Below are 18833 nucleotides of genomic sequence, written 5' to 3'. Positions count from 1 at the left end.
CATGTTGCAGCTGGTGGTTATCCCTACACTTTGCCTGGTCTGGTCCCTTCCTGTGAGCCTGTAGTCGTTTTGTTTGCCAACACATTCCTCACCAGGTGCTCTCCACTTGGCATGAGGCAGACCTGCTTCCTAGTCACATCCCCTAACCTATCTTTTGCCTCAAACTGCCCCTTCCCCCCCCCCCCCCCCCCGCTTTCTGCCTTTCTTTTCATTACATTCTCCTTCTTTTTAAATTTGCTTCACCTTTCTGAAATGGCCTGTATTGGATGCCCTCTGTGTTTTCTGAAGTGTCTCTTAGTTGTCTTCCTCGGAATAATGCCATTATTGCATTCTTTTCTCATGTATCTTAACATATTTCGTGTGTTTTTGTTTGTCTTAAAAATCTGCCACTAGGTCAATGACTTGTCAACTTTCTGAACTACAGGCCCTATTGAGAGCCTGTGGAAAGCTGAGCCCTCTCAGAAAATGCACATGGACACTCTAGATAGGAGCTTTGGGTTAAGTCAGTGAAATATGCACTCATTACATAGATGATAAATAAGATCTATCCCATTCATTCAGTTAGCTTCCTGAAATTTCTGGGACCTTCTGTGAATTTTAGACAAAACTACAAATTCCTTGACTTAGGACAAAATCATCTGATGTATATCTAAAATACACATGCTCTGAAATATTAATTGGGAGCTGTGAGAGTATGTGGGGGCAGCACTCTAGTGCTCTGTGCTGACTGCTGGCCAGCCGCAGCAGGGCTTGATCCAGAGCTGCACCCGGAGAGATGGGAATGCATTGTGGGGTTTCTTGGTATACAGTTATAAGTAGCAAGATACCTTTGTGTTTCCTATTCCTACATCTGATTCTGAGGACAAACATGTTCTCTCCATGTTTAAATCATTGAAGACACACCTCTCAGTACCTGTCACACCACACCATAAACATTTCCAGGTGATTCAGGTTACAGCAGTTGAAAATCTATAGTTATTTGTCATGTTTATTTTTAAGCAAGTGCCAACAGTTTAAGAGCTGTGAGGTCTTTGTGCTGTATTTTGAACCAGAAGGCCTCGTTTCAGGACCCGGCTTTATCATTGCTGGTGTGTGATTTAGGCAAACCATTTCATCAACTTTGTTCTGGGTTCACCGTGAAATGCAAATGCAACCAGAATATTTTTAAAACATGGAAATACTAATACATTTTTCACAGTGTAGGTTTAATTGTGAAAATCATTTCTGAACATACTTTTTGCAAACGCAGAAAGGTAAGAAAACAAAGGGGTTTTAGTTGGGCTAAAACAAAGGGCATCAGAAAAGAAATATTAAGAGATGCAAGTAGGAGAAGTAAGTCTGTAGCTTTATATGTACTAACCTATAGGGATTAAGGGCACATGTTTTATTGTTGTTAGAAATGAAGTCACATTGGAAACATTTCCCCTCTGAGGTTACAATGTCTGCAAATAGAACATAGAACTTGTGGCTCTCAGCCCTCCCCCCATTTCTTTCAAGGTTTGCCTTTTACTGCTGAATCACTTGAGCTGGACTGGAAGGAGAAAGAGAAGCAAAGTGGATGCAGTGATTGAAAATACACTTGACTCTTCAATAAGGCCCCGGTTCACTTATACATGGATTTTATTTAACCAACCATGTATAGATAACAGTTTTCAATTTATGGTTGGTTGAATTCAAGGATGGGAAGGGCCAACTTTAGCGTCAAAAGTTACACTCAAGTTTCCACTGTATGGGGATCGGTGCCCCTAAGCCCTCCATTGTTCAAGGGTTAACTATGTACCAGGAAGGGAATAATTTGAGGAGTATGTTTTCTGAGACTATGATAAACAGCATGCTGTGGGGGGAGGGATTCAGTCCAGGAGAAATAATGAAAAGCCCCAGTTTTTGCACTAAAAAGTTGGATATTTTTTCCTGCCACTTCAGATAATTATTTCATTTATTAGGGATGCATTATTCATGACGTGATGTATAGAATTAGCATGTTTCTTTCCAGTCTGAATTATTGTCATTTCCATCGCTGAAAATAATTTCATGTCAAAAGTTTTTTCGGGCTCTAAAAATGGTTATCAAATTATATTATGATATGATATTGTTTCATCTTTTAATCCTGCCATCATTTCTTTTCCAGTGGAAAGAGCATGGCGCTTTTACAGTGCTTGTTGACTGCTACGTGAGGGAGGAAGAAGGCACTGGGGTGGTGCATCAAGCTCCTTACTTTGGTGCTGTGAGTAGTATATATATCTTACCAATGTTATAAAAAAGAAATGTCTTGTGTATGTGTGTTTGCCTGTGTGTGTGCATTTTTTGTGTTGCTCACCACTCTTGGTTAAGCCATGGAGTCAACATCTTTTCAAGCTTATAAAACTTGTATCTGCAATGTCTTTTCACCCTGAGCTGATTTCTGAAAATGGTGGGCTAAGGACATTTGGTCTTCAAAGGCATGCTGTGTTTTGATTCATTCATATTTGATTTACATGACACTTTGCTCTATTTTTTAAAAAATATATTTTATTGATTTTTTTACAGAGAGGGAGAGGGATAGAGAGTTAGAAACACTGATGAGAGAGAAACATCAATCATCTGCCTCCTGCACACCCCCTACTGGGTATGTGCCCGCAACCAAGGTACATGCCCTTGACCAGAATCGAACCTGGGACCCTTGAGTCCGCAGGCCGACGCTCTGTCCACTTGAGCCAAACCGAGCCAAACTGGCTAGGGCGACACTTTGCTCTTTATGATGTGCAATTCTTTGAGTTTTGATGAGGGAATGCAGTCACACAGTCACTTGATAAATCAAGGTTCCCATCACCTCTGCTGTGCTGTTCGCTAAATGCTGCATGTTCAGAAGGGATAATTTGACCTCTCTTTTTAAGGTGGGAGAGTGTGCTGAATTTTAAATTTTGCCCAAAGTAATTTTTATGAAAATGTAATCCTTTTTTCTTTAATTTTTCTTTTTCTTTTTCTTTTCCTTCTTTTTCTTTCCTTTTTTTTTTCTTTTTTCAAAATGTAATTCTTTTAATGTAATTTGTATATGGATAAAAGAGTATAGGGATTAAGGGCACATGTTTTAGAGCAAATCAGACCTCATGTTAAGTCAAAGCTCTGCAATAAATTAGTTGACCTGTCTAGATTTTCTTTTCCTTTACTGTAACAGGGTGTTACTACCTGCCTGTCTGGAGACTTGGAAGGATTAAATGGAATCTTTCTATAGAGAATGTTTCTATAGTTTGTGACGTTCGAAGAGTGTACGCACTGCTGCGAATGCCACACGCACTGGGCCCTATAGACTCCTCTCAGCTTGATTATTTTGTCTGTGATGGGGTGAGAAAAGTAAAGATAATATAATAAGTCCTTATGTTTACATCACCCAGCTAGATTATCAACATTTTGGGAATTCTGTTTTATCTATCTTAATCCCTCACCTTCCCTCATGCTTTTAATTTAGACAGTTTTGGAGCAGATCCTGAATATCATGTCTTTGTCTACAAATACTTCTGTACACATCTCTGATTGATAAGAAATTTTATTTTTCTATTTTTATTTATTTATTTTTTCTAAACCTCACCCAAAGACATGTTTTTATTGATTTTTTAGAGAGAGGGGAAGGGAAAGAGAAAAACCGATCAATTGCCTCCTGCATACATCCTGATTGGGAATTGAACCCACAACCTTTGGTATACACTCCAGCACAAGACGTTTTATTTTTATTATAACCACCATGCCAATGTTGAACCCAATAAAATGAATGATTTTTTAAATCACCTACAACCTGTTCACTATTCAAAATGGGTGGGAGCTCTATTCATCTCCTGCCACAATCACACCAAAATTACAACTAAACTTCAGAACCACCTGAAGTCTAGCTGTATGGGAGTCCTACAACTAGAGTAGAAGCTACACCCAGATAGTAGGAGGGGTGGAGCTGCAGGCCAGCTGGTCCCATTCCCCATGTGTCAGATAAAAATTCGGAAGGATATCTCATCTGCAGAGGTCCTGCCTTGAGGAGTTCTCAACCACTCACCAGACTTCACAGCCTAGGGTTCTAGTGCCAGTCCTCATAACTTCTGGCTCTGAAAACCAGCTGGAATTAAGGGAGACTAAGGCAGCTAGACCCCCAGCTATTACTCTTAAAGGGCCCATGCGTGGACCTACTCAGATTCACTCTCTGTGATCTCCAGCACTGAGGCAGCAGTTTAAAAGACAGCAGAAACACATGGGCCTGGCATCAGTGTGAGAGCTGTGGGGGCAGCTTTTTTCAAGACAGAAGCGCTGGCGGAGGCCAGTGCTCCTTTGATGAGCCTTCCCGGCACAGAGCCTTGCAGGCATCATATCTGAGACTCCATCAACCTGGCTATCACCGTTTCCCCAGACCTGGTGATTTTCCAGGCCTACCCAAGTGGTTTCCAGTGGCTTATTCATACCAAAAGCCTATGTTGGCTCATGCTTAAGAATTTCCTAAGATTTCTCAAGCAGCATCTTACTTCAGTGTGCCCCATACCTTTCACGAAGTGGCCCCAAGCCCCAGCACTAGCAGTAGTCAGCCTTGATTTCCAGCAGCTTAACTTCACCTGGGCATGTCTAAGCCCAGCACAAGTAGCAGCCAACTGCAGATAACCTTATACCTCATACGGGGTGGTCCCAAGTAGAACACAGGCAATGGCTGACCTTAGCCTGTACCTCCTGGGAGGCCTCAGAGCCAGCACACCCAGTGGTCACCTTCAGACCATGTCGAAGCACCATCACCCAACCACCTCCACAAGCAACACTCAAGGGGTAGACTCAGCATACACCAGAGCCACACTGAAGTAAGTCCTGCTCTTTGGGGTGGTATCCTACACAGCTGATCCTGCAGTAGTTGGAGGTTGTTGGTCTGTGGTCACAGCCAGTCTTTGCAGCTGATCAGCCTGGGGATAAATCCTTCCCATTGACATGCCAACAGCAATCAAGGTTCAACTACAAGAGGATGGTGGCACATCCCCACAGCAGGGGCAGGGTACACCTCGTGGGCCCAGCCTGGGTGATGGGGGAAGCTGTGTTGCTGGATCCTGCAAAACCCCTACTACATGAGGCCACTCTGCCAAGCTTGAGAGACATAGCAGCCCTGTTTAACACATAAAAACAAACACAGGGAGACAGCCAAAAAGAGGAGACAAACATGTCCCAAAGGAAAGATCAGAACAAAACTTCAGAAAAAGTAGTAGACAAAGGAGTGACAAGCAATCTAGATGCAGAGTTCTAACACTGGCTATAAGGATATTTCGTGAACTTAGTAAGAACCTCATCAGCATAAAAAAGGACCAGTCAGAAGACAACACCAACTGAAATGAAGAATAAGTAACATGCCCTAACCAGTTTGGCTCAATGGATAGAGCGTTGGCCTGTGGACTGAAGGGTCCCGGGTTCGATTCCAGTCAGGGGCGCATGCCCGGGTTGTGGGCTCCATCCACAGTTAGCGTGCAGGAGGCAGCTGATCAGTGATTCTCTCTCATCATTGATGTTTCTATCTCTCTCTCCCTCTCCCTCTCTGAAACAAATGAAAAAATAAAAATATATTTTTAAAAAAAGAATAAGTAATGGGATCAAAAGTAAAGTAGATGAAGCCCAGAATCAAATCAGTGATTTGGAATAGAAGGAAGCAAAAAACTCCCAATCAGAACAGCAAAAAGAAAAAAATGCAAAATTATGAAGATAGTGTAAGGAGAGTGGGACAACTTCAAGTGTATCAAATGTTCGCTTCATTGGGGTGCCGGAAGAAGAGAGAGAGCAACAAATTGAAAACTTATTTAAAAAAAAAATGACAGGAAACTTCCCTAATCTGGTGAAGGAAATACACATACAAGTCCAGGAAGTGCAGTCTCAGACAAGATGAACACAAGAGGCCCTCACCAAGATACATCATAATTAAAACACGAAAGGTCAAAGACAGAATCTGAAAACCAGCAAGAGAAAAGCAGTTGGTTAACTACAAGGGAGCTCCCACACAACTGTCATCTGATTTCTCTACAGAAATTTGGCAGGCCAGAAAGAGTGGCAAGAAATATTCAAAGTCATGAATAGCAAGAACCTACAACCAAGATTACTCTACCCAGCAAAGCTGTCATTTACAATTGAAGGATAGATAAAAGAGCTTAATAGACAAGAAAAAGCTAAAGGAGTTCATCACCACCAAAATCAGTATTACATGAAATGTTAAAGGGTCTTTAAGAAAATTAAGGAAATAAAAGATAAAAAACTATGAACAATAAAATGGCAATAAATCCATATCAACAATTGAATCTAAAAAACCCAACAGGCAGAACAGAAACAGTCTCATAAATACAGAGAACATTTTGTTGGTTGCCAGATGGGAGAAGGTTGGGGGAATGGGTGGAAAAGGTGAAAGGATTAAGTACAAATTGGCCCGGCTGCAGTGGCTCAGTGGATTGAGCATCATCCCATGGACCAAGAGGTCCCAGGTTCGATTCCTGGTCAGGGCATAGCCCAAATTGCAAGCTTGATCCTGTGTTGGGCGTGCAGGAGGCAGCTGATCGATATGTTTCTCTCATCGATGTTTCTATCTCTCCCTCTCCCTTCCTCTCTGAAATCAATAAAAATATATTTTTTAAATAATGTACAAATTGGTCATTACAGAATAGTCCTGGGCGTGCAATGTACAGCATAGGGAATATGTAGTCCACAATACTTGAATAACTGTGTATGGTGTCAGATGGGTGGGAGATTTATCAGGTCTTAGTTATGTCATGTCTCATCACTGAGTGTACACCTGATATTAATATAATAATCTACATTAACTGTACATATGACTGTTTGTTATTTACTGTAGTAATACTGTGCCTTATATATCTGCCCTGAATGCCAGGCAGATTAATGTTATAGACTATCAGATCTCTGAACTGCAGCCTCTAAACCCCTTTTGGTAGAGATTTTCTGAGAGCCCTCCCTTGTGGCATTTTGCCAGGTGATAAACTGTGTGACTTCTGCAGAGTCATACTTCTGCATGACCATGACCTGTCTTTGTGGCTCCACTCGGGAATGGTGCTCTTCGCTACTCAAAGTAGATGTTAAATATTTCAAATTGCCGGGCTTCAGGTCTTCCCTTTATGGGCAGGTACCCACATGTTTCATCACTAGGGAACCCTCAGAACACAGGGCCAGGTGGGAACACGCTGGCTTTCCATCTTGTTTTGGATTCAAACAGTATGGTTTCTCCATCTAACCCTAAGACAATCTCTTTTAGATTTGGGCAACAAAGCACAATAAAGACTTTGGACTCTGGAGCCAGGCTGTTTGGTTTTGAATGGGAGCATTGCCACAGCTTCCTCCTCTGTTGAGTGGAGATAGTTGCTGGTTTTTGCAAGGGGAACATCTGGTTAAACTGCGCCAGTCAGTCCTCTTCACAGAGGTGAAACTTAAATGAGCTAAGTAGTAAAATGTCAGAGCACTGTGTGACCCAGCATTATATAGAAGTTTGCTGTAATTCTCACTGCTCAAAATGTATTCCTGAAGCATTGTGGGTAATCTAGGTGAGCGATACTCAGTGTTGCAACCTCTCAGTTGCCCCTCAACAGGGTGCAAATCCATATGCATATCAAGTATCATGCAGGACTGAATAGGTCATGCCTTACACCTGTATGTGCTTCTGTTTTGGTGATACTTGTATGTGCATACATGTTGGTGTTATAAATCTAATTTGTTTTAATATACTTGTATGTCATCTTCTCACTTAGTGATAGATACTCTCATATATTTAGGGGTCTGTGAAATAATGGCTGGTTAGATGAGGCGAGATGATAATCCTCTACAACTATGATGCTCTGTTATTCTCTGTGCAGTCTTTGAATTAACTTTAGTTGGGAGATAATTACAGTGATGAGAGGTTTGTATCAGAATACAGAAAATTATTCCTGTACACCTCCCTTCTCATACTGGGCTCTGACTGGTGACTCATGAAGCAACTTGGTGACCTTGGGGGAGTCATTGCTGATTGAAAACTGCACTGCCTCCTCATATACTTGAACTGTTTTATTCTTATCCCCTTTCCCCCCAGGATGACTATCGGGTCTGTATGGACTTCAGCATCATTCAGAAAGATTCTGTCCCTGTGTGCCCTGTGGATGCTTCAGGCTGTTTCACAGCGGAAGTGACAGATTTCATGGGACAGTATGTGAAGGTCTGTGACTGTAAGGCATAGAAAGGTGTCGGTTTCATCCGGCTGTTTTTATTCATCAGTTTTTATCAAAAAGCTTCCACATCTGGGATTTTTTTTTTTTTTTTTTTTTTTTTTAGGAAGCTGCTTCTGTTTTGTTTGGCTTCAGCACATAAAATCAGTAAAGGTAGACAGTTATTATCAGCTGCATTCTAGGGTCTAGTATCTTCAGAGGAAGCAGGCTGTAGTTTCAAGGAGTTGGGAAAAATGGACTCTGACTGGTGACTCATGTAGCAATGTTGTGACCTTGGGGTAGTCATTGCTGATTGAAAACTGCACTACCTTAATGATATGGCACGTATTTTAAAAGTGCGTGCAGTTACACGGTGGCTAAAATACAGATGCATCATTTATAATACATTTGTTATTTGTGCCTTTTACTCATAGTAAAGGTATCCAAATACCAGATTTTAGTAATAAATACTCAATTATATTATGTTACTAAATACTGGAGGATATTTCAGTAGCTACATTTTAATTTTTTAACAGGATGCTGACAAAAATATCATCAGGATGCTGAAGGAACAAGGCCGACTTCTTGTTGCCAGCACCTTCACTCATAGCTACCCTTTCTGCTGGAGGTGAGGAGGGGACTGTTTTAGCCAGAGCTTTCGATTTGTGCGTACACTTATTTTTGTGCCACTCCATCAGTTGGTGGTTTCCATCTCATTTGTATTCTTAGAGCTTGTGTTTGGATACTACCTTCTTGCTCCAAGGAGAATGTTATGAATGCATACAATTATTTCTTTTCTCAGGAGTTGTGTTAGAAATACAGACACAGACTGTAAAGAAAAAAACTAGTTCTTCCCTATTTTGTTTCTTGGGGTTTTTTTGTTTGTTTTTAAAATATATTTTTATTTATTTCAGAGAGGAAGGAAGAGGGAGAGAGAGATAGAAACATTGATGATGAGAAAGAATCATTGATCAGCTGCCTTCTGCACACCACACACTGGGGATCGAGCCCGCAACCCGGCATGTGCCCTGAGCAGGAATCAAACCGTGATCTCCTGGTTCATAGGTCAACACTCAACCACTGAGCCATGCTGACCGGGCCCTACTTGTTTCTTTATCCTGTGATCTTCTTTACAACTTACATAAAACACTTCACTTCTGACATTTTTCAGTCCCCAGTATTGTAGATGTTTTTCCCCACACCAATCAATTCTCTGTGACACTAGCTGGGTGTCCTACAGTTTAATTCAATTCGACACCATCTACCTAGAGGTATCATCAGGTCCCAAGGATTAATCCCTGATAGATAGATCGGCTTCAGTTCAGAGGTTCCCTCTGTCCCCTCTATGGGTCGGTTCAATTCATTTGCTAGTCAGGCTCAGAATTCCAGGAAACACATTTATTGAAGGATGCAGGTGAACAGCCTTATGGAGAGGTCTGGGAGGGTCCTGTGGGCATTAGCATGTGTCACATGGAGTTGAGGTGTGTCACCCTCCCATGGATGCATTCATCAACCTGGAAACCGCTCAACCCCTGTACTGTAAGATTTTAGGCTTCACCACAAAGGCATGATCAACCATTAGCTCTGTTGTCAGCCCTTCTCCTCCTCAGCAGGATGGAGACAGGGCTGGAATTTCAAGCTATCATGGCTTCGTCTTTCCAGTGACCAACCCCCATCCAGGGGCCCACACAGAACCACCTCATTAGAACAAAAGACACTCCTGTCACCCAGGAAATTAGAAGGGTTTCAGGAGCTCTGTGCCAGGATCCAGGGGCAAAGACATGTGCATATTTTCTATCATCCTACAGGGACAAATAAATTTTGTGGTGGGGGTCACATTTGTTTAGGGTGAGAAACATCTCTAAAATTTTCTAACGGAATCAAGTGAGATGTATGTGATAATAAGTTTTAATACAAGATTATAAAGATTTGGGTGAAATGGAATCTTCCGTGGTATGTTAATGTTCTCAGTCCTCATTTTTGCTGAGTGTGATATCTGTTTTTTAATGTTTTTATAAATTTGAGAGAGGAAAGGAGAGAGAGAGAGAGAGAGAGAGAGAGACATTGATGAGAGAAACATCGGATCAGCTGCTCCTCTAGGCTCCACTGGGGATCAAGCCCAAAACCAGGAATTGAATTCGTAACCTCTTAGTACATGGATTGATGCTCACCCACTGAGCCACACAAACTGGATGAATATGATATCTTTTCTGGACAGCTGTCCCAAACCAGGAGAACTATATATTTTTCTTGTATTCTTTTACTAGCTTGCCTTTCTGGGTTTTGTGGAGGGTGGTGACCAATACTGAGGATGTAGACATTAGTTTTGCAGAAGGCCAAGTAGGTGGTGGTGACATCAGTGAGATACTAAAGGTGGTTGTCCTGGGTGCCTGCACACCTTCTGACCAGCCGCACCTCCATTTCTGCTTTCCTAGGTCAGATACTCCCCTCATTTACAAAGCGGTGCCCAGCTGGTTTGTGCGGGTTGAGCACATGGTGGACCAGCTAATGAGGAACAATGACCTGTGTTACTGGTGAGCAGTAAGATACTTATCTTCAGAATGTTCTTTGTCATATAGTTAGTATTGGTTTACACTCCCCCAAATCATAATAATTTTAATAGCCATCATTTGTTATATATTGTAGTAACATCTATTTTTATTTCTTTTTAGGAACACAAAACAATTTAAGATATAACAAAGTACCATTTTTTTATTATAAGGCATATAGAGTATTTTTACCTTTTTTAAAAAAGCCAAATGGAAATGAGAAACTGCTGTTTGTTCATTTTACAGAATTGGATGACTGAAAAACATCTGGCTGTACTCTCAGTGTTAATTAGCCTTAAATAATAGTCATTTTCAGGGTAAACATTTGTTTTTGGATATATCCACAAAAGCCATTTATGATGACAGTTGGCCCTTAGAAAACAGTGGAGTTAGAGGCACGAATCTCTACCTAGTCAAAAATCCATGTATAACAGTCGGCTCTCCACATCTGTGATTTCCCAGCCTTGGCATTTACCCTAAACAACCCAGGTTTGAACTGCGTGGGTCACTTGAGAAAATTGGCATATAATTGGACTCTTGTAGTTCACACACATGTTCAAGGATTAGCTGTACTACTATTGATAGTTGTTGAGTTCCCAGACTGTGATGGTCTTGTTCAGGCTGGCTGCACTGAGGGGACAAAAACTCTTAGCTAATATCTGATTGTAAAGAAGTGTTACTCGACTTGTTACAAGAATGAAGTAAGACTGGATCTATGTATTGCAAAAGTATGTTTTTCACTGAGAGTTTAGAAGATAATCACTATTTTTACTCCCAATAAGAACTTAAAGACTGCATTTGATTTTGGAAGAATGGGAGCATCTCAGGGCAGTAAAAGGAAGTGGCTATAGCTCTCTATTTTTTTCCAGCAAAGTGACTCTGATTTCTCAAGTAAAAGCTGTTCTTTCATTTTTATACCTAGAACGTTCTAGTTCTCCTAATGTGTAATGTGCTGGGTATGGAATATTCGTAGTCCTGTGGGAGGTGCTGGCCGATAAACTGCCATTTATGATACAGGACTAGGGGACCCTAAGTTGGTCTTAAACTTGTTAAGTTTTTCTGCAAAGCTGAACCTCAAAGGATAGGTGCCATTTATCAATCTGAGACAAGAAAAATTGGGGGGAGGAGTTGCTGATCTAAGTTCTGCCAGGTGAAGGTTATCACAGAGGAGGGCTAGTACTAGCGAAGGCATTGAGGTGAGAAACGCATTTAAGGAACTTGCCTCATTGCTGGAGCCTAATGTACAATGTGCCGGTGAGCCTGGGGAGGCATCTACCATCCAGCTACCAATACCCTACCTGTTCGGACTCTTATTTTCTAGGTCCGTGGTCGGCAAACTGCAGCTCGCGAGCCACGTGCAGCTCTTTGGCCCCTTGAGTGTGGCTCTTCCACAAAATACCACAGCCTGGGCGAGTCTATTTTGAAGAAGTGGCATTAGAAGAAGTTTAAGTTTAAAAAATTTGGCTCTCAAAAGAAATTTCAATCGTACTGTTGATATTTGGCTCTGTTGACTAATGAGTTTGCCGACCACTGTCATTTAGGTGATTGGGAGCCCACGCCAGTGAGTTACAATTAAAGTGCTGTTGTGTAGATGACCCAGAAACTAAATAGGAGCGGGGCCAGGCTAGCCAGCACGTGGTGACTGTTCAGAGGACTGTGGCCGTCCCCCAAGGGAAACCAGGGTAGGGAGGCCTGGGTGCGGTGATATTTCCCACTAAAGAGCATCTTCACTGGGATGAATTCATAGCAGATGCTGCCCATGTGGAAAACCACCTCTCAGGAGGGAGCTCAGCATTTCCAGGGTGTCTGGTCCACAAAGCCTATGCCAAGGCCTATGCAGGTGTCCTTCACAGATTTACTCAGTAATGTTCTCAGGTGATCTGGTATCTGACCTGCTCATCCAGGGTCCCGGAGTTTGTGAGAGAAAAGCGGTTTGGAAATTGGCTGAAAGATGCGCGTGACTGGGCAATTTCCAGAAACAGATACTGGGGCACCCCCATCCCACTGTGGGTCAGCGAGGACTTCGAGGAGGTGAGGCTGGTGGTGTTTTCATGTGTTGATTTTTTATTGAGTCCCTTTATGCATTCGTTCCATCTGAATATGGGGTAAAAGAATATGGCTTCCTCCTTTTCCTTTTTTGCCCCTTATTTCATCTTTTTCTCATTTCTTCCTATAATAATGACGTAAATAAGAATGTTTTTAGAGCTTTAACTTTATTTTGATTCTAATGCAGTTTTTAACAATTTCCCTTTGTGTAAAAGTGAATGTAATTTGCATTTTTCTCAGGGAAGCCACACATTAAATTGTTTGTGTTGCTCATATCTCTATTTCTTCTTGTGAGTTATTTATGAACAGAACCTCTGCACTAAGTCATAGCATGTTAAGCCCAACGTATAGTGATGGAAAAGGAAGACTGAAAAAAAATTACCCAAGCATTGCAGACCTTTAACCTACAAAACCAAGTTATTGTATATGGGTGTAGGTCTATGTAAATGTTATATGTAGGACTTTAGATGTATTCCCTTGATGGGGCTTTCTGTCCATCACTGAAAGCTGAGAGCATTAGAGCCGTCATGAACCACAGCAGTCCAGGGACCTCAGTAAATTTCCAGTGTGGCTGAGTCAAGGCTTTCAGGACCAGTCAGGATGGGCGGGGAAAGAGACCAGGGTGCTTCCAGGTAGCGGAGAAGCCCCAGCAGCCCCTGTCAGATGGCTTCCTTTGGGAGTGCCTCGGAGGGCCCATCTCAGCCTCCTTACCCAGACATAATTCTAACCTCTTGCAATAGGACTATTTTTGACTCAGCACAGTAATTTACTTCTAGCGTTCACTTCAGAAGATTCCAGCTTTAAAGAGTCAAATTCAAGTGCCAGGAAGAAACTACGATGCCTTAGAGAACAGTCTAGGCTCGTGGTCGGCAAACCGCAGCTCGCGAGCCACATGCGGCTCTTTGGCCCCTTGAGTGTGGCTCTTCCACAAAATACCATGGCCTGGCCCTAACCAGTTTGGCTCAGTGGATAGAGCGTCGGCCTGCGGACTCAAGGGTCCCAGGTTCGATTCCGGTCAAGGGCATGTACTGTGGTTGCAGGCACATACCTAGTAGGGAGTGTGCAGGAGGCAGCTGATCGATGTTTCTCTCTCATCGATGTTTCTAACTCTCTATCCCTCTCCCTTCCTCTCTGTAAAAAATCAATAAAATATATTTTTTAAAAAAAATACCATGGCCTGGGCGAGTCTATTTTAAAGAAGTGGCATTAGAAGAAGTTTAAGTTTAAAAAATTTGGCTCTCAAAAGAAATTTCAAACGTTGTACTGTTGATATTTGGCTCTGTTGACTAATGAGTTTGCTGACCACTGGTCTAGGCATTTCAAGTCTGCTGGTCATTTTTGCAGAGATTTGGACACAGTAAACCCTCAAAAAATGCTTGTTGTGCCAAAACCGGTTTGGCTCAGTGGATAGAACGTCGGCTTGCGGACTGAAGGGTCCTGGGTTCGATTCCGGTCAAGGGCACGTACCTTGGTTGCGGGCACATCCCCAGTGGGAGGTGTGTAGGAGGCAGCTGATCGATGTTTCTCATCGCTGTTTCTAGCTTTCTATCCCCCTCCCTTCCTCTCTGTACAATATCAATAAAAAATATATATTTAAATCTAGGCCTCCCCTTTAAAAAAAAAATGCTTGTTGAGATGATGGCCGTGAATGTTTAAAATCTCTATGTAGAGCCTCCTCTGATATGGGGTCAGTAGCAAGGAAGGGAAATCTCGCTTCTTCAGACGGTGACCTGTCTTTTCTGAGGGTTAGCCATGTTGGTGGTAACTGTCCTGAAGATCAGTGGTCTCTAAAACTAAACATGAATGTTACAGAAATAAACTCTGTGATCCTTGCTTCTGTGGCACTCTTGCTTTTTAACTTTGTTTTGACAGATAGTATGCATTGGGTCAATGGCAGAACTTGAAGAACTGTCGGGAACAAAGATCTCAGATCTCCACAGAGAGAGGTCAGTTTCTAAGTGTGTGATTCATGTCAGTTCTGTCATTCAGAGCTTTTGGCCTAGGTTTAGCCTATTAACACATTGCAGACCAGTAATTTTATTGCTAGCTTCATGGCCAGATAAGTTTCTATTGAACGAGTACAAAAAACATTTTACATAAATGAAGGCACACTTTAAAATTAAATGCCCATTGCATTTTGAAGTTACTTATCACATATTCTTACAAGCTAATATCTTTTTAAAGTATGATACTTTGTAAAGCACTGTGTAATATGAAGCGAGAATTCTCGTGATCTGTCCGCAATGTGTTAAGATGTGGGGTCTCTAGCAGATCCTGGAGCTGCATATAGAAATCAAACTAGTTTGCTGAATTACATTGTTGATAACTTGTGTCATAATGAGGAAGGGTGGCTTCTGTCCTTGAGGTAGATGGCAGGGGCCTCTGGTATATAACCTAGGTCGAGCACTCTTGGTGCTCTCTGAAAGCCTGTGAGAATTGCCGGTATTTCTGTTCATATGAAGAGCTTTCAGGAGATTGTGTTTCCTACTGGCAATTAAACTGCAAGTTCTATTGTGCTTAACACATTTTTGTTTATTAGCGTTGACCATCTGACCATTCCTTCACGCTGTGGGAAGGGATTGCTGCGTCGCATCTCTGAAGTGTTTGACTGTTGGTTTGAGAGTGGCAGCATGCCCTATGCTCAAGTTCATTACCCATTTGAAAATAAGAAGGAGTTTGAAGATGCATTTCCTGCAGACTTCATTGCTGAAGGCATTGATCAAACCAGAGGATGGTATGTTTTTTGTTCTTTTAAGTGTTTTGTTGATTTCATTTTATTTAGCAGCTACTTTACTTAGCATGTGGTCTTTATCAGCTGTGTGCATGGAAGACTGTGTCAGGGAGATAGGCTCTTCTGCCCACTGCTCCTTATACCAAGTAACTCGTTAGTGTCTTAAGTAGGTGTCTCTTCCTATGGTAGGCTGTAGTTTTAGAGTTTCAGTTATTTCACTGATATCTTGGAGTATAGAGATTTGTTTCACTGGAAATGTAAATGATAAGAAACACTTAATGTGTGATGATCATAGCTTGTGTACTTCAAATCATTTACTCAAATGTGTAATGAGTATTTTCTAGTAAATACAGGATAAAGAGTGGGGTACTACAAATGCAAAAAGGGGTGCTTGGAAATGTGCTTAGATGTTAGACTAGCTTTACAAAAATTAACATTCTAAAACATCTAGATTTTAAAAGATCATGGGGAGAGGATTTGGCTATTGGTTTTACCTGGTGCCTTATTTAAAGCCATACCCTTGCCCTCTTAATTATAAAAAAGTTAAGTTACCTACTTTTTGTGGATGATCTTGGTTGGTCGAGGTTCTAATTATATTTTCATTAATAATGTTTTTACAGGAGTGTTTAAGTTATTTTGGTGGTGTTTTCTGCTTTTACAAATTGCAGTAGTCATCACAAATTGATTAAATTCCAGCCTAATGATTCGAGATGTGCTATTTTCAGCTTCCAATCCATTTACCTGTAGAAACTGTACCAGGCACAAACTCCTCTTCCCAGGGAGTTTCTCAGAGGAGTGGTGCCATCTGGCAACTATTAGCAGTCCTTAGGGAATGGGATGTCTTTTCAGGTGCTCATGTAGCCATGGGGTCTGGTCTCCAACCTCATCTGCTCATGTCCTGGGATCTTCTTGGAGTGCAAATCAGGTTAGAGGTGACAAGAGCCTCACTTATTGGGACAGCTTACAGGGATGTGATGCAGTCCTTTTAGGAAACAAGCTAGCAAGCAAAATAAACAACATATTTGATATCTGACTGACAGAATAAAAACTGCCTCTGCTCCTGTCGTCTATCTTTTGACTTTTGAATGAGAGATATGTTGTTTTAGGGTTGGTTTGTTGGTTTTTTGTCATAAGACTGTCTCATATGGCCCTGTGCTAAAGGTGATATCTCTTGATTTTCAGTTTTGTATTTTGGGGAGGTCCTGAGAGACCGCTCCTCTCTGACCTTCTCTGCTTTTTAGCTGTCCAGCTGGCTTCCTGAGGAGAGTGATGGTGTGTCCTCAACTGGGCCAGCACCTGGCTCCAGGCCTTTATTCGCTTTCAGTAACACAGTTCATTTTCTGATCAGGAGCTGTTCTGCAGTGGGTCCTGGGTATAATTTTTTTCAGTGATCCTGACATGATTTAATAAGTCACCAAAATTAAGAACCTTTGCTTTATGTGGTTATCAAGAAGTGTAACAGATCCAAAACAGAAATTCAGTTCAACAAGTAAACATAGCTTTTCTCTATGCTGATTTCTTTTCTGGTTCTTGCTTTGTTTCTTAACTCTTTCTTTGTGATATTTTTTCTAGGTTTTACACACTGCTGGTGCTGGCCACAGCTCTCTTTGGACAACCACCTTTCAGGAATGTGATTGTGAATGGGCTCGTCCTTGCAAGGCAGGTGCACTCCTGTGTAATGACAAGGTTCTCCGTTCCTTAACCATCCTTTGTGAATAGAGGAATTCAGGAATGCCCCAACTCTGTTCCTACTATTTCTTCTCTGTTTTTTATATTTTTCTGCACTTTTCATCCAACTCCTGTCCTGTGTACTTGTCCATCTTTTGCGTTCTGTCTCCCACCCACTCCCCTTTGTCTTAGGAAGCAGGGCTGGGTTGAGAGCTCAACCTAATGGAATGGGAGGTCTTTTCTGGGATCGTCTAGTGATAACGTGTGTGTGTTTTTAGAATTCCATGAAGTTCTTTTGCTTATAGCTCATATTTAATCTGTATACTGGTCCTTTAATATAGATTTTTGTTGTCTTCTTTTTAACATGAGGAAATTAATGGGTTATAGAGGTTTCTAGTATTGCATAGGAGTCTTATTCTTCTTTTCCCTGTACTTCCTCAAGTTATTAAAAGTAAAACATAAATAAAAATAAGAAACTAAGCATGTTCACATAGGTACCCAGCTTTATGTGCAGTGAGGGGAATGGCAGTAGGCCCTGTTGTGAGTTATTACACATCTTCACACACTTAATCCCCAGAGTTCTTTTGACATTTGAGGAACTGAAGTTCAGGAAAAGTAAGTAACTTGCCCAAAGACACACAATAAATAAGTGGTAAATTCAAGTACTCAGGCAGTCTGGCTGTACTGGCTCTGCTTTTTCACATTTTAAATTGAAATTTTATTGAATTGTAGATTTGCATGCAATTGTGAAAAATAACAGAGGCCCCTTTTGAGTTTTCCCAGTTTCCTTCCCCTAGTGGTCACATTTTTCAAAACTATAATACATGATCACATCCAGGATGTTGATGCAATCAATACACCAATCCTAGTCAGGTTTCCCCGTTTTATGTGTACTGATTTGTGTGTGTGTTTAGTTGCATATAGCTTTATCACATGTAGATTCCTATATCCACCAGCACAGTCAAGATATTCAACCCTTAGAACATCTCAGGTCCCTCTGTTGCCTTTTTATAACTACACCCACATCCTTCTGCCCTTTCAGCCTCCTCCTCAACCACTGATCAGTTCTCCATCTCTGAAATGGTGTCATTTCAAGTCTGTTATGTAAATAGAATTCTACCATGTGTAACTTTTTGAGATTGGCTTTTCTTGCTCAGTATTACTCCCTGGAGGGTCCTGGGGGGCTTGTGTATCTGTGGTTCCTTCCTTTTCTTTGATGAGCATATGGGTGACCCAGAGTTTGACTCTTCACCTGCTCAAGTGAGCTGTTTCCAGTGTTTGCTGACAATGAATAAAGCTGTCAACTTTGTTGTAAGGTTTGTGTCACTATAGATTTTCATTTCTGTAAGGTAAATGCCTCATCTGTATTTTTAACTGTTACACTATAATGTCTTCCTTCATCTCTTCTGAAACTTCTCTGTTGACTCAACACAGTATTTAAAAAGAAGCTTACAGATACTGACAGACAGCTTTATTGTTGTACTTTAACATTGGCTGTATGCCCTTTGCATTTATGTGTTCCAGTTGAAAATAGCTGTAACCATATATAAAGATAAACTGTGACATTGACTTTTGTTTTTCAAGTGATGGCCAGAAAATGAGCAAACGAAAAAAGAATTATCCAGATCCACTTTCCATCATCCATAAGTATGGTGCTGACGCCCTCAGGTAAACGCCCAT

At 41.4% G+C, this 18833-nt stretch overlaps 1 protein-coding gene across 2 annotated transcripts in view; it reads left to right on the top strand.

The window, feature by feature from the left end:
- The window catches only part of IARS1 (isoleucyl-tRNA synthetase 1), a 109719-nt gene that overhangs the window by 46664 nt on the left and 44222 nt on the right, over positions 1-18833 (top strand). For both annotated transcript variants that reach the window (XM_080670826.1, XM_080670827.1), the window contains exons 10-18: positions 2129-2224; positions 8048-8170; positions 8696-8787; positions 10595-10693; positions 12613-12739; positions 14627-14700; positions 15294-15488; positions 17058-17144; positions 18738-18821. In XM_080670826.1, coding sequence (XP_080526952.1) covers positions 2129-2224; positions 8048-8170; positions 8696-8787; positions 10595-10693; positions 12613-12739; positions 14627-14700; positions 15294-15488; positions 17058-17144; positions 18738-18821 — 977 coding nt within the window. The remainder of the gene's footprint in view (positions 1-2128; positions 2225-8047; positions 8171-8695; positions 8788-10594; positions 10694-12612; positions 12740-14626; positions 14701-15293; positions 15489-17057; positions 17145-18737; positions 18822-18833) is intronic.

The sequence above is a fragment of the Plecotus auritus genome (genome assembly GCF_963455305.1).
Source record: "Plecotus auritus genome assembly, chromosome: 5".
Lineage (NCBI taxonomy): Eukaryota > Metazoa > Chordata > Mammalia > Chiroptera > Vespertilionidae > Plecotus > Plecotus auritus.
The sequence above is the reverse complement of the archived record's forward strand: the minus strand, read 5'-3'. Positions and strand labels throughout refer to the sequence as shown.